This window comes from Apis mellifera, linkage group LG6 (assembly GCF_003254395.2).
Source record: "Apis mellifera strain DH4 linkage group LG6, Amel_HAv3.1, whole genome shotgun sequence".
In the NCBI taxonomy this organism is placed as follows: Eukaryota; Metazoa; Arthropoda; class Insecta; order Hymenoptera; family Apidae; genus Apis; species Apis mellifera.
The window spans coordinates 12,869,432-12,882,405 of NC_037643.1; the positions used below are offsets into that span (position 1 = coordinate 12,869,432).

At 37.8% G+C, this 12,974-nt stretch overlaps 1 protein-coding gene across 7 annotated transcripts in view; it reads left to right on the top strand.

Moving 5' to 3' along the window:
• The window catches only part of LOC411155 (teneurin-a), a 658,614-nt gene that overhangs the window by 613,718 nt on the left and 31,922 nt on the right, over nt 1-12,974 (top strand). For all 7 annotated transcript variants that reach the window (XM_006569977.3, XM_006569976.3, XM_006569975.3 and 4 more), the window contains one exon: nt 5,654-5,934. In XM_006569977.3, the coding sequence (XP_006570040.2) occupies nt 5,654-5,934 (281 nt within the window). The remainder of the gene's footprint in view (nt 1-5,653; nt 5,935-12,974) is intronic.

A 12,974-nucleotide genomic window follows, 5' to 3' on the forward strand; every position in this document is an offset into this window, starting at 1 on the left:
CTAGAGAATATCTTTCAGAGATAATAAAAACAATTTCATCCTCGTATCAATTTCGTTCCGAAGAAAGAAGACACTAAATCAAAATATTTCTTTATTTTTCCTTTCCTTCACATTTATTTGTTCATTGTAGTTAAAAAAGAAAATAGTACTGCACTCTAGGGACAAAAAAATATAACATGAAATATAGATGACGATGCCACACATTAAATCCAACTTGACAAATAAAAATTAGATTTTCGTTCGAAAGGAGAAGTGATTCCTCTCACGTGCCTAGTGATTTTATCTTTTCTACCGTGGCGCTAGGATTGCGGATCGGGAAATTTCTGAACTAATGCGTTTCGTGAATATTCTTTATTAAACTTTTTATTTTCTCGAGACGAAACTTATGTTTAAACAAAAAGAAAGCAATTATTACAAATTTATAATTGATTGTTATAATCAATTATTATTATATATTATTATTATATATTATTTTGCTCATGTATTGAGGTTAGAAACGATTTAATGAGTATGCCTACAAACGTTAAAGGTTCGATTCCAGTGAAACTGTCCCTTTTAGTAGTCGCTTTTAATGCGATGCCGGATAGCAATAAACCACGGAAACTGGTACTGGGCATGGAAGAAGAGGAGACAGGATTTACACGAGATTGTATTACCGAGCACGCAGCAGCTGCCTGGTGTCACATTTTATAACATCGCTGACATTAGCCACTGTTCTCGAGTTCAACTGTTGGAGAGATACGAAACTATGGGACTTATTTGAGAATTCATCTGCCGGTCTCTTACTTAATAACAACCACTGACCCGATCCCCTAGTAAAAGTAAAATTTTGTTCTAACTCATCCATGATATTTTTGAAATGGACTTCCTTCTTAAAAAGTTCGTGCAATTTATAAAGTGAAACGAGTTTTATAATTGTAATAAATTGTAATATAAATTGTAAATAATTGTAATTGTAAATAATTATAAATTGTAATAAAATAAAAGAATCGAAGCTGGACAATATTTCAGCTTCTTTTTCTGTCGAACGAATTATTCTTGTTGCACTAGGAGTCACGATTCTTCTCTTTTTTATTTTTTTTTTTTTGTCTTCTTCATCTGAAAGTACGATTCAATTTCAAGCGACGACGACAACCCCTGGCGTCGAGTTACGGATTCTCGTGTCGCTTTACCTGTCTTTCGAGAACGCGCCAAGGGGTCAGATTTTTATTAGAATTCTTTGGACGTGTCTTTCCTTTCTGACATGTGCGCGCACCTACAATCAGCGTTTCCACGGATCGTATTCGCAATGAATAAACCAGCGTATCTCTTCTTCTCCCTCTCACCAACTCGACAGCAAATATTTGATATATCGTTAAGACAATTATATATTATACACCCATTTAACTTGTCGAATCGTGCTTCATAATATCATAATTTCATAATCAATAATCGTTTCAATACTGTTATAATAAATAGTTTAATGTTTTTCTTTTAAATAAATAACAAATATCTGTATACAATGATTTCGATGGAACAATTTAAAATTGCGTATGAGAGGAAAAAAAAATGACAAATTATTCGTATGACTTTATTCTTAAAAGGTCAACTATAACTGCTTTTCTTCGAAACGTATATTTTTTTTTCTTTTTATCTTTCTTAGCCTTCTCACCTCGCTCTTAATCGTCGAGACAACGGTGAGGGGACGAGTCATAACGAAGTGATCGGGTCTCCACAAAGAAAAGAACGTTTGATGCCTGACCACAATTCGAAGCTTATGCGCCTCGTTGTCGAGCGTGTTCCGAGTAATGACGCGTTCGTTACATCATAATTGGATCACACGCTCGTCCCTATCCTCGGGCCCGCTCCAATCTTCCACTCAGACAACACTCGACTCAATATGTGACAGTAACGCCACGCGCAATTACCCTTTTAACTTCCAATATATCAGATAGCTGGTCAATTCCCTTAATCGGTGTAGGTGTCGTAGACGCGCGCGCAAGTGTGCCAACGTGAACATTGAACGGTTGGCAACACATATAGGAGACGCGAAGGTAGATGAAATGCGGATGTGCAAGCTTTGGAACGTTGTATCCTAAAACGTTGAACGTGTCTCGAATTAGAATATTGGAGAAATAGTGGGATGGGAAACATTGTGGCAATGGCAGAAATTTTATCACCATCACGAGGGATTGTAATGGCTAGGGAATTTTGTTCGAGCGAACCGTAGAAATTTCCCCTATGCGACGCTTGCCAGTTTTATTCCCTGAATTTTAAATAATTTCCTGCCTTTTTTCTTTTTCTTTTTTAATAATTTTCATCGCAAGTTATAAAATTATATCTGTACAAAAATTTTATCTTGAATTTTCTCAAAAATTCGATATTTTATTCTTGTTAATAACCGTTCCAGAAATCTCATTGTTCTTACATTGAAACTATTATAGGTTATGAAACGCAAATGTAAAATTATCTATAAAGACAAAGAATCCGGCGAACGTACCATGGGATAATCTGATCCATCGTATCGATTAGGAAATATAACCTAATTTCTGTCAACTGATTTACTCGCGCAAATGGATTAACTCGGGTTGAAGAGGGGGCCACGGTGTTAACGCGCCGAATTGCTGCTTACTTCGTTCTTCCGCCATGTTTTTCCCCTCTCGTTCTCGTTTCCACTCCATTCCTTCTCTTCCACTGCAGTCGTTCATCTTGTTTTCAGCTACTCTCCCTCCCCCCTCCCCTCGCTTCATTTGTCCGTTACGTGCAATCAGGAATCTGGTTGTCCGTAGTGAAACGGCTGTACGGCTGTCTGAAGGTTCTTAACCTAAGCTGTATTTATTTGTCACCGTCGGAAGAAAATTCGCCACCCTTGTCTGTCTCCGCCTCCGCTCCCTCCTCCTCACTACACTCGCAATCTCATTAAAGCTTTATTCGCGCCGCGGGTGTTGATTAGTGCTGCGCGTTACGGAATTGCGTTTCCGATCACAATTAAACGTTCGAGCTGGAAACATGGCCCTTTGCTTTATTCAATCACGGCGACAACTACACGACTGAAACGGTGAAAAGAGGAAGAGTGCCAAACTCGCTTTTCATTTAAACCGTTTAAAACATTGCGTTAAACCATTTGTGTCATTTTCGTCAACGTTACAGTAATTATATTAACCATTTAATATCTAGGATCTACAGTAATCGTAATTATCTACTCACCATTTATGAATATATATTGTACGTTTTGTCGTGGTAGCTAAGAAAAGAGGTTATGTTTATTGATTAGACAAGGATAGTAAATGAAGTACGACCACAGTTGTACCATAGTATCGAATAGTACGATAATATGGCATTATCATTCGTTATTCATTATATAATCGTTCAACTTGGTTCTATAACAAACGTATGCAATTAACTTTCGACGAAACAATGAAGTGCAACTTGCTTCGTCAAAGTTCCCTTTGTTATTATCGTATCAAATGTATATGCGTTATACATGTACAAGAATTTTCCATCAGCAGTCCGTAACAAAGTTAACGAAAGCCAGAAATATTTTGTCGCATGAAACGAATATACTCGTTTAAAAATATCATTATCAAAAAATGGGATCTTCATTATACGTTCCTTTTTCAATTCATATACGAGCGTAGAAAAAAATATGGATATCCAACGTGTATTCGCGATCTCGTTACTAATAATATCATATCGTTTTCAAAAACGAGAAAAAGTTCGTTGACCAAGGACACGAAGAGCGGGTGAAATATAACTCGATAGAAGCGCCACGATCAAGTTCATTAAGCCGCGCATTTTTTCACGATGAGTTGCACGCGACTCGCGGAGACAAACAACGGCGACGCACCGGGAAAGAGTAACAAAGAGGGAAGTCTTCGGGCGAGACGACGATTTCAGAGATCGAATAAAGATGTCACTGGCTATCGTCCAACTTTTAAGACCCCCATTATTTCGCCATTAAAGTTCTTTCGCCGGCCCGTTTTTGCGACCGAATCCGCCGATACTTTTAGTAAATTAATTTTCTACCGCCGTCTGTTCTCAACTTAATGATCTCCAAAAGAAAAAGCAATATTTATCGCTCGCTTCTATTCTTTCGCTTGTTTCTTCCGACGGGCTCGGTCGGTAAAGCACCGACATCGGGCCCTCTGCCAGTGATGTTTCGCTTTTCTTCTCCCTTCTCCCTTCGTTCCTCGCTCCGTTTTTCGCTCTCTCTTACCTTCACGTTGCTCGTACCTTTTTCCTTCTCCCTTCTTTCGATCCCTTGCTTTCCCTTCGTCCGATTGCCTCCCGGTACAAAGAAATATGAGCAGACGTTTATAGGCTCGGTAAGAAGTTCCAATTATTTATGATGTTTATCGAGCGTTGTTAAATAACTAATACGTTACACGAGCAACGTGAAACATCTTAATGATCCCTCCCTTTCGAGTCTCGACGAGATTGATAAAAAAAGAATATGATATAACGGCGGAAAGCGAACTTTATGGTTGAAAATTCCTTTGAAATCTCCGTTCCATAAATCCGCCTCGTTATTTCTTTTAATATATTTGCAACAAGTTTCGTAAGCTTCATCTCATGGCAGATAGGTGTTATTGAAATCTTTCTTTCTTTCGTTGAATCATGAGGATCGAAACTGAGTTAATCATACTAATCTCCCCTCTTCTCATTTACGATTCGTGAAAACGAAGGGAATTAAAATTATATATTCAAATATCTAAAATTTTCGCCTTTTACGAAAATTATATCTGTTCGTCCTAGGTTTAAATATTCATTTGCCATTTTGTTCGATCGAAGAGGGCGACCAGCGGCAGGCCGTGGCCCAATTTGCGTCGTTTTCAGGCCGCGTAATTCCGTCCCGTTGTTACAACACCTGCCCATCGTTGGAAGCTCGGTTGAATCTTAAGCGGAAAATTCAATATTGGCGCTTCGGGGTGGTATTGTTAAGTTCGTGCAGCCGCTTAGCTCGATTTTCATCCGACCATTGCCTTGCCATTATTCTTCCGTCGAATTTTCGTATTCGCTCGGAATATCAGAATATTTTAATTCGCTTCTTACGCGATACAAAATTTCGAGTTAGTTTCAAATACGAATCGATTCGAAATCTCTTCTTAAATATACGTTAAATTTTGTGTACAAAAATAATTGCAATTAAAAGTGGAATTGTGAATATATTGACCCGTTGAGAACTCGACCGGATAAAAAAATTAATTTCCGTCAATCTGTAATCTTCGAACAAACGTAATAAATCGTCGAATCGACGACCACTTTTACAAATCTCTCTTATACCCATCTTATCCATCATCCTGAATTCTAGAAACGTACGCGCAGACATTTCAAAACGTTGAATAAAACCCTGGTTAAGTTACTTGTTCATAATACCCTGTATCGAATCCCTGTTGCCTCTTTCACAAGATTTCCTGGACAGAAGAGGTACCCTCTCGATACCGATCAAGATAAATATCGCCCATGATGAAAATAAAATCCTTGACGTAGGTTTGACATCCCCCTTTAATGCGTCTCTCTAGTTGAAAAAGCTTGCTCATCGTGTAATCTAGGCAAATGGATATAATATAATAATTTTGTTTTATTTTGTTGGAAAAAATCCTCCGTCGATAAAACAGTTCAAGTAAATAATTAATCGGTAATAACGGTTTCTCGTTTTCGTTACGTGTTACAGGCTTCCTCCGCCGCAGCAGCAGGTGACAGTCGGCTCTCTGGGTGGCGGTTTGGGGGCAGCCGCTGGGAATGGTGGTACAGGCACGGTGGGCGCCCAAGGTCAAGCCATGGTAATGCCAGGATTTCCACTTCGCGCTGCAGCGGTGCCGCATTATTCACCGTATTCGCCGTCACGTTTTCACATCGACAAACGGTGCCAGCACAGATGCTCCTGGAAGTGTTTCTCGATTGCACTGATCCTCCTCGCTGTTGCGCTCACAGCGATGCTGGCTTACTTCGCCAGTAAGTAAACGCAATATAACGGTAGAATATTCAATCAACTAATAAGCTTACAGGGAAACTTCGTGAATTTTAAGAAGCGTTTCTCATTCCTCTTCTCTCTCTCTCTCTCTATTTTTTTTCTTATCCGTTTACCTTGAAAATTGCAATTAATGGCTTATATTCGAAGGAAGGGATAAAAATTACGCGGTGTAACAGATAAAAGTGTATGATGTAATTCGATATATCGACGATATTCGTACGTTTCTTTTTTTTTTCCTCGCTGTTAACACGGAATCACCGATAAACCGAATATGACGTTACACGCATCGATACACGATCACGAACTGACCTAACCTCAAACATCGGCCAACCAAAAAAAAAAAAAAAAAACAAATATAGTAAAATTGCAGTACAGGCATTCGTCATTCCATCAATAACCATAGTATCATAGATTTTTAGAAATTTAGTGGAACTCGAATTTGGTTTGTGGCGAATCGTGTATGCACGCGTTCAGAAATTCGCTGATGCGGTTCGCGGTGACGCGGAAACGGCCGCGATTGAAAAGGCCGCCTGTGCGCTGGAATCAAAATACAGTTAATTCATCCATTATATACGAATAGGTTCGTCGATCAGCCACTAGGTGGCTCTTATTTACGCCGGTCTCCGTAAATTTATCGCCGCACCTCCCCTCCCCTCACAGTTCTGCCCGTTAATCCACAGTTTATGCTACAATAACTCATTATCGAGTTACAGATCCGGTTAAAGAGACGAGATGCTCGCGTGAAATTCAGTTCCTTGGACTTCAGTTTCCCCAACTCGAAATATATAATCTGCCTACAAACGGAAACGCCGATTTCAATTTGATCTCGATACGATGAAAATTGTCTTTTGGATAATGTGTTTCTAATAATGCTGTATGTTTGATGATGTTAATGATTAAGAAGATAGAGTTGTTTTTTTCTTTTTTTTTTTTTTTAGTCAAAATTTATTCGATCTATCCGATCTGTGTGTATGTATTTTATGCATCTTTATTTATTATCGAAAATAAAGGAAAAAATTCGATATCCATCTCATCTTGTTTATTTCTCTGAATTTATCGTAGAATTCATCGCTTCGTATAAAAAAAAATTCGATATTCCTGGCTTCGAATTGGTAAATTTCATGGTTTATTATTCCAATGAAGATCAATCAGGATGCAAATATTCCCTCCTCGAATTTGCACGCACTGTTGAACAACGACATCAATGGCGTTTTATGAACGAGCGGTAATGGAGCTGAAATTAAAATTCATCTAGCATTTCACCTGCTCCCCCCATATTACTTGTATGGGTACCGTTTAACCCAACACGCATGGGGATCGAAATTTTTCGCCATGCTTCCTGCTTTTCTAACTGTGCCACTTTCGTTTCCCCATTCGCCGTGAAATATATTTATTAGATTTTTCTTGCCTCTCTTTTTAAACATAATATTTCAATAAAAGAGCTACTGCTTTCTAACGAAATTTTTTAATCAAAATCCAACTATTAGTCGCTGGAAATCAAACACTTTCATTTCTTTCCTTTATTTATTTTCCTATATTCCTGTCAAAATTTTAACCTCGTATCTTCCAGGCGTTTCATTTATCGTTTCATTATATCCATCAGAAATTTTGGTCAAAACGAAAAAGATTCCTTTTCTAATTCCTTTTTTTATCCTCAAAAGTGCAAAAAAAGTTTCAATTAAAATCTATCAGTTATGAAACACGTACCTATATATTTACAAACGCATAATCTTCGTTCTTTAGCAAGTATTCATCAAAGTGTCTAGATAGAAGATAGAAAGTTGCTTTGCGCGGAGAAAGTGACATCCAGCGGTCTAAAAGGGAAGTTAGAGATCTAGCTAGAGAACATAGATGTCCTCCTCCTCGTGGCCCAGTATATCAGCAAATTAAATACCGTTTAACGACGGAAGTCCGGATCTTCGATAGGAAGCGCGCGGAACCGCGTAGTAAACGTTACTAGCGCAATGGTTCATTTAGTAGCAAGCGGCGGTTGCCTTCATCCGGTTGGGGGAGAGGTGAAAATATTGCCGACCGATGGCGAGGAAGCGCTTCGACAGCGTGGCCGCGTTTCCGGCCAATAATGATCAGCCTCGAGAAACATTATGCTCTCTCTCTCTCTCTCTCTCTCTCTCTCTCTCTCTCTCTCTCTCTCTCTCTCTCTCTCTCTCTCTCTCTCTCTCTCTCTCTCTCTCTCTCTCTCTCTCTCTCTCTCTCTCTCTCTCTCTCTCTCTCTATGACTCGGTGTTCGTTGGGGAGAGCGTAAAGGGCGAGCCTGAACGGTCACGCGAGAATCGATCGTACGAGAAATGAAAGGAGATATCGGCTTGATTTTGACACTCACGGGAAAATTGGGAGACCAAAAATTTTTGTTCAAACATTATTAAAGGGGAGATTTATTTATCATTTATACAATAATAAATTTAGTGAAAAGAGGTTATGAAATATATAATATATTGTATTTTAATGGCAATCGAATTTGATTGAAAATTGAAATATGAAATATGTATTGCAGATTATATATTTAGTGATATTTTTTTTTTTAACAAGTTAATAAGATCCTTGATATCATAGTCGCGACTTTGAAACGTAGACGATTCGTATCAGGTTTTACTGGCGATAAATTTAGGATCCTCGAGAGCTTATGAGGTCGATTCAAAGAAAATCCCTCTATCCCGCGATAGGCATTAACTTTAAATGGGAGGAAACGTTTCTTCTTTACCGTGGTGAAATGTAGATCGTATTTTATGCGTAGTTACGATCGTATTTTTGCCTCTTGATAATCGTGTTTATTGGAGATTTTGTAGCAAACAGTTTGAAACAAGTTTGAAGTTTGATGGATCTTAAAAATATGCTCCATATTTCTAAATTTCTCTTTGTACTCGTATATATTTTATAAAATTTCTAACTTTCTCCTCTGTATAAACCCAACAATATTTCGATTTATTTACTTTTAATAAGCTAATATAAAAGCATATAAATTTTATAAACTGAATCTCCACCAGACCACTTTCCTCCTTAACTACTCGCGTTCCAAAAGCCACATACTTAAAACTGACCTACCAACATGCGCCAGTAACACTTAAAAGCCAGCTCGCAAGCCACTCTGCAATAAAACTTTCACAACTTTCGACCCACGTTCCTCCCAGCTCGCTCGTTGATTAACTATTCCACGCGGTAGTCGAGACGGCGAGAGTAAGAAACGTGAGATCAAAGAACAGCAGAGGGCAGTAGTGGTAAGAGTCCAGGGAAGAGAGTAGCTTAGCCGACGCTGTTACACGAAAATTGCATCGTCGGTCGAAAGAAAGGGGCGACGAAGGCGGGAAGGGAACCGATTAGAGAAATTAACGCCGTTCGTTATCTGCGCGAAACACTAGCTCCTCCTAGCGGTGATACAGTATACTGACGGAATTGCGTTTTTGCATTTGGTTCGACTCGACAAATCCCTGAATCCAAAGCTTCGGCGGTCAAGGTCCCTTTTTATCCTGGAATTACGGTTTATCTTTTCGAAAGCAGATGGAATAAAGGGAATTTAGAGTGAAAGAAAGGAAGGAAGCAAAGTTAGAGATGGATCATATTGTTCTCTCGACGTGTATTGTAGGTATAGATATTCCGAGATACTGATGATTCTGAGATATTGAGAATCGATAAAATCTAAAAGATATTATTAAAAGATCGAATGAAAAGTGAAAAATAATTAAGAAAGTGATGTATCGTGGAAGAAAGTAAAGTACTTTTTATATAATGACGTGTCTGACGAATGTCGGTTATTTCTACTTACAAGACTTGATCGATCGAGACTTATTTGAGATAATTTTTTGTATAAATAAAAAAGAAGTATAGAATTACGATTTTCATATAGGCAAAATTATTATTGGAATATTATATTATTATTGGAATTATAACAATTTACAGAATATAGGTTGTAAGTTAACTATAAACGTGGCCGATCATCGACCGATGTTTCTACTTACAACGACTTGTCCGAACATCGCCATGCTTATCCACTTTCGTACGGTTTGGTTAACTCTTGGAACTCCGTTAACGTTCAAATTTATCCTCACTAGATTTTCTTAAATCTTAAATTTTCTTTATACAATAAACTCCGCGCAACGATAAAAATAACAGTACGAAACAATTTTGGCCGGGACACATGCCTTAAATGTTATTCAGGATGGTCCAGTTATGTGAATCCATCCTGTGTATAAAACATTCTTCAGTTCACCTTTACTGAACTGTCCCTCGAATCCGGCGTCTGCATTCTTCCCCCTCTATCTTCTGTCCGCTCCATGTCGCTTTCTCCCGTGTGTCTGAAAAGCAGGAAGGAAGAAAAGAGGAGAAGATTGCAAAGCCGGATCGGCCTCGAGGAGACCTCGCCAGCTGTTATTTCTGCATTCCGGTAAATCGAGTCGGGAATCCAATCTGCCTGTTTGCTACTGCATCCAAACTACCCTCTTCCATACCCACGCCTTCCTTTTTCCTCCCTTTTCCCCTGTCTCCATTCTCGTCTCCCTTGTTCCACGCGTTCCTCCTAGGTCTTCCAGACGGATTTTCCTTGCCGGACGAAGGAAAAATTCACTGTAAAGTGATTTTTTCTTAAATGAATTTTGCATCTTCGGTTCATTTATCTCTTTGAAAAGGAAATTATATTTTTTGAATATTTTTTGATTTATAAAAACCGTATTTTGCAAAGATCGTTTAAATTGATAAAGCGAATCGTTTTTGCGAATAATTCTTGTACGGTGATTTCCGCAAAAAACACGAACAAAAAAAGAGAGAGAGAGAGAGAAACGCAGAGTGATCAATCGAATAAAACAGACCCGGTTTTTCCACCTTCGAATATTGCTCTCGTTATTCTGAACATATTCGAGGTATTTGTTGTTGATGCCACTATAACTCGAATCGGCTATTAATAATCATGAACGAATTTTTGCGCCCACTTCTTTCCATGAAATTGTGAAGAGGGAATCGAACCGTTTTATGGAAGACACGTTATTCGAGGAGGAAACGAATCCTTCCATGCAATCCTACATTTCTCCTCCCATCGAACTAGAATGTTTTGATTTCTACATGGGTTTCTAAAGTTATTGTTACGACGGTGCATAAACTGGCTAGAAAGAAACGCGATGGAAGCACACCTTTTGAAGAAAAATGATCTTGCAACAAGATTTTAATATATTCAAAGAACGCTTCTCTCTTCCTCCTTTTTGATATCATATTTTTATTGATTATTTATTCTTAAAAATAATATATAATACACGTTTTACGTATTGTACATCATATTAGTTAAGACAAACTCTAAAAATAATTAAAAATAGCTATTTTGTCTCTAGAAAAACCAAACTAAAACTCAAACCATTATTTGAAAGAAAAATATCTAATTGCTGATTTTTATCACTCAAATCCTGAGAGTAAAAGTAATTATTGAAATAAATAATTTCTTCAAAATTCCTAAAAAATATATATATATATATATATATATTTCTCAAAAGAATCTCCTCTTTCTTTCTGAAAGAAATTTTAGAAAGAAAGATCTGGACGATTTATTTGAAATATTGGTAAAAAGGGGTATTACATTAGTATCAATGGATTAGAAGGAACGATGGACGGATCGATGGTAAACATTTCATTAAAACCCGCGGAAAGAAAGCGGAAGCACAAGGTGGGCGTGGGTGAACGGATAATCCTTCGATAATCCGGGAATCATTCTCGGGAATGAATCGCTCTATCGATCTGAGGGAATATAATTGAAAAAGTTGTTCCTTTGCTCTCGTCGATCGAGTTGCCTGTCGTTCTCAGCCGACTTCACCTTTCCCCTGTCTCGAATCAAAGGGTGAATCAAGGTGCTAGAACAGGATGGGCTGGGAAGGGGGGGTGAAGGAAGGGGGACGTGTTTCATCCTTCAACCCATTTCAAATTTCCGGCGATTTTGATAATGAAAGTTCACTGTCTCCGTCATCTCGTCGAGTTTCTCTTTTAATACGCCATTTGCAATTTGCAACTTTGTATTTTATATCTCTTAAAAGCGATATAAAAATGATATAAAAAAAATATCGAAAATTTTAACGAATATTTAAACTATTTGATAATTAATGAGAAATTAATGAATATATATAATATATAATACTTCGATTTCTGATTAAATTGGAAATATAACTTTCCTATTATATTTATCTTGAAATAAAAAAAAAAGTAAATAACAAAAGTTCATTAAAAAGCGATATTTCTTCCATAAGTTGAACTTTGATAAGTTATTGCATTCTTTTCTTTTGTATATATGTATATGTGTGTGTATGTGTTTACGTTATGAATTTCGACTTCCACTATTCACACTGCCCACAGGGAAATCCAAACCTCATCTTCAAAGTCGAACAACTTATTTGGAGTTTCGATATCGCGAATTTCAATTCACCTTTCCTACAATAAAATTCGCCACACGTGTGGATTTTAACACACCGAACACACACACATGTAGAAGAAATGCAATTCGAATTCGTAATTCGAGGTTAGGCAACATGGTTGCAACATAGAACAGTATACAGAAAAGGGAAACTCGTGTGACACACGTAATGCACGTAGAAACGGTGGTTGACGATCGACGAGAAATGAGGACGAAAACGACGCCACGGTTGCTCTTGATGCTAACGAAATAAGGTCAGTTCACAGTTCACTGCAACTCAATTTCCAACGATAGTTACGTAACGAGCAGCGTCGATCTCGTGAGGACACTCCTTCTTTTTCAGTTATTTCGTAGCATACATACAGTATCTGTAACCAGAGTTAGTCTATTTTTGTACAGTTGCGTGTAAATCACCGAAATATAAAAATCGCACGCATACTTTTTCACGTGGAAGAGACAGTAATTTGTCCCTCGCTATTTGAATGAATCAAATAGCCGATGATCGTAATTGGAATTGCTTCTTTGGAGTTTTTCATCTTATTTTTCTTTCATTCTTTTTCCTTTGTCTGAAGAATGATGAATCGATGGTAAATTGATGAGAGTCTAAAAGAAAATTTTGACAGA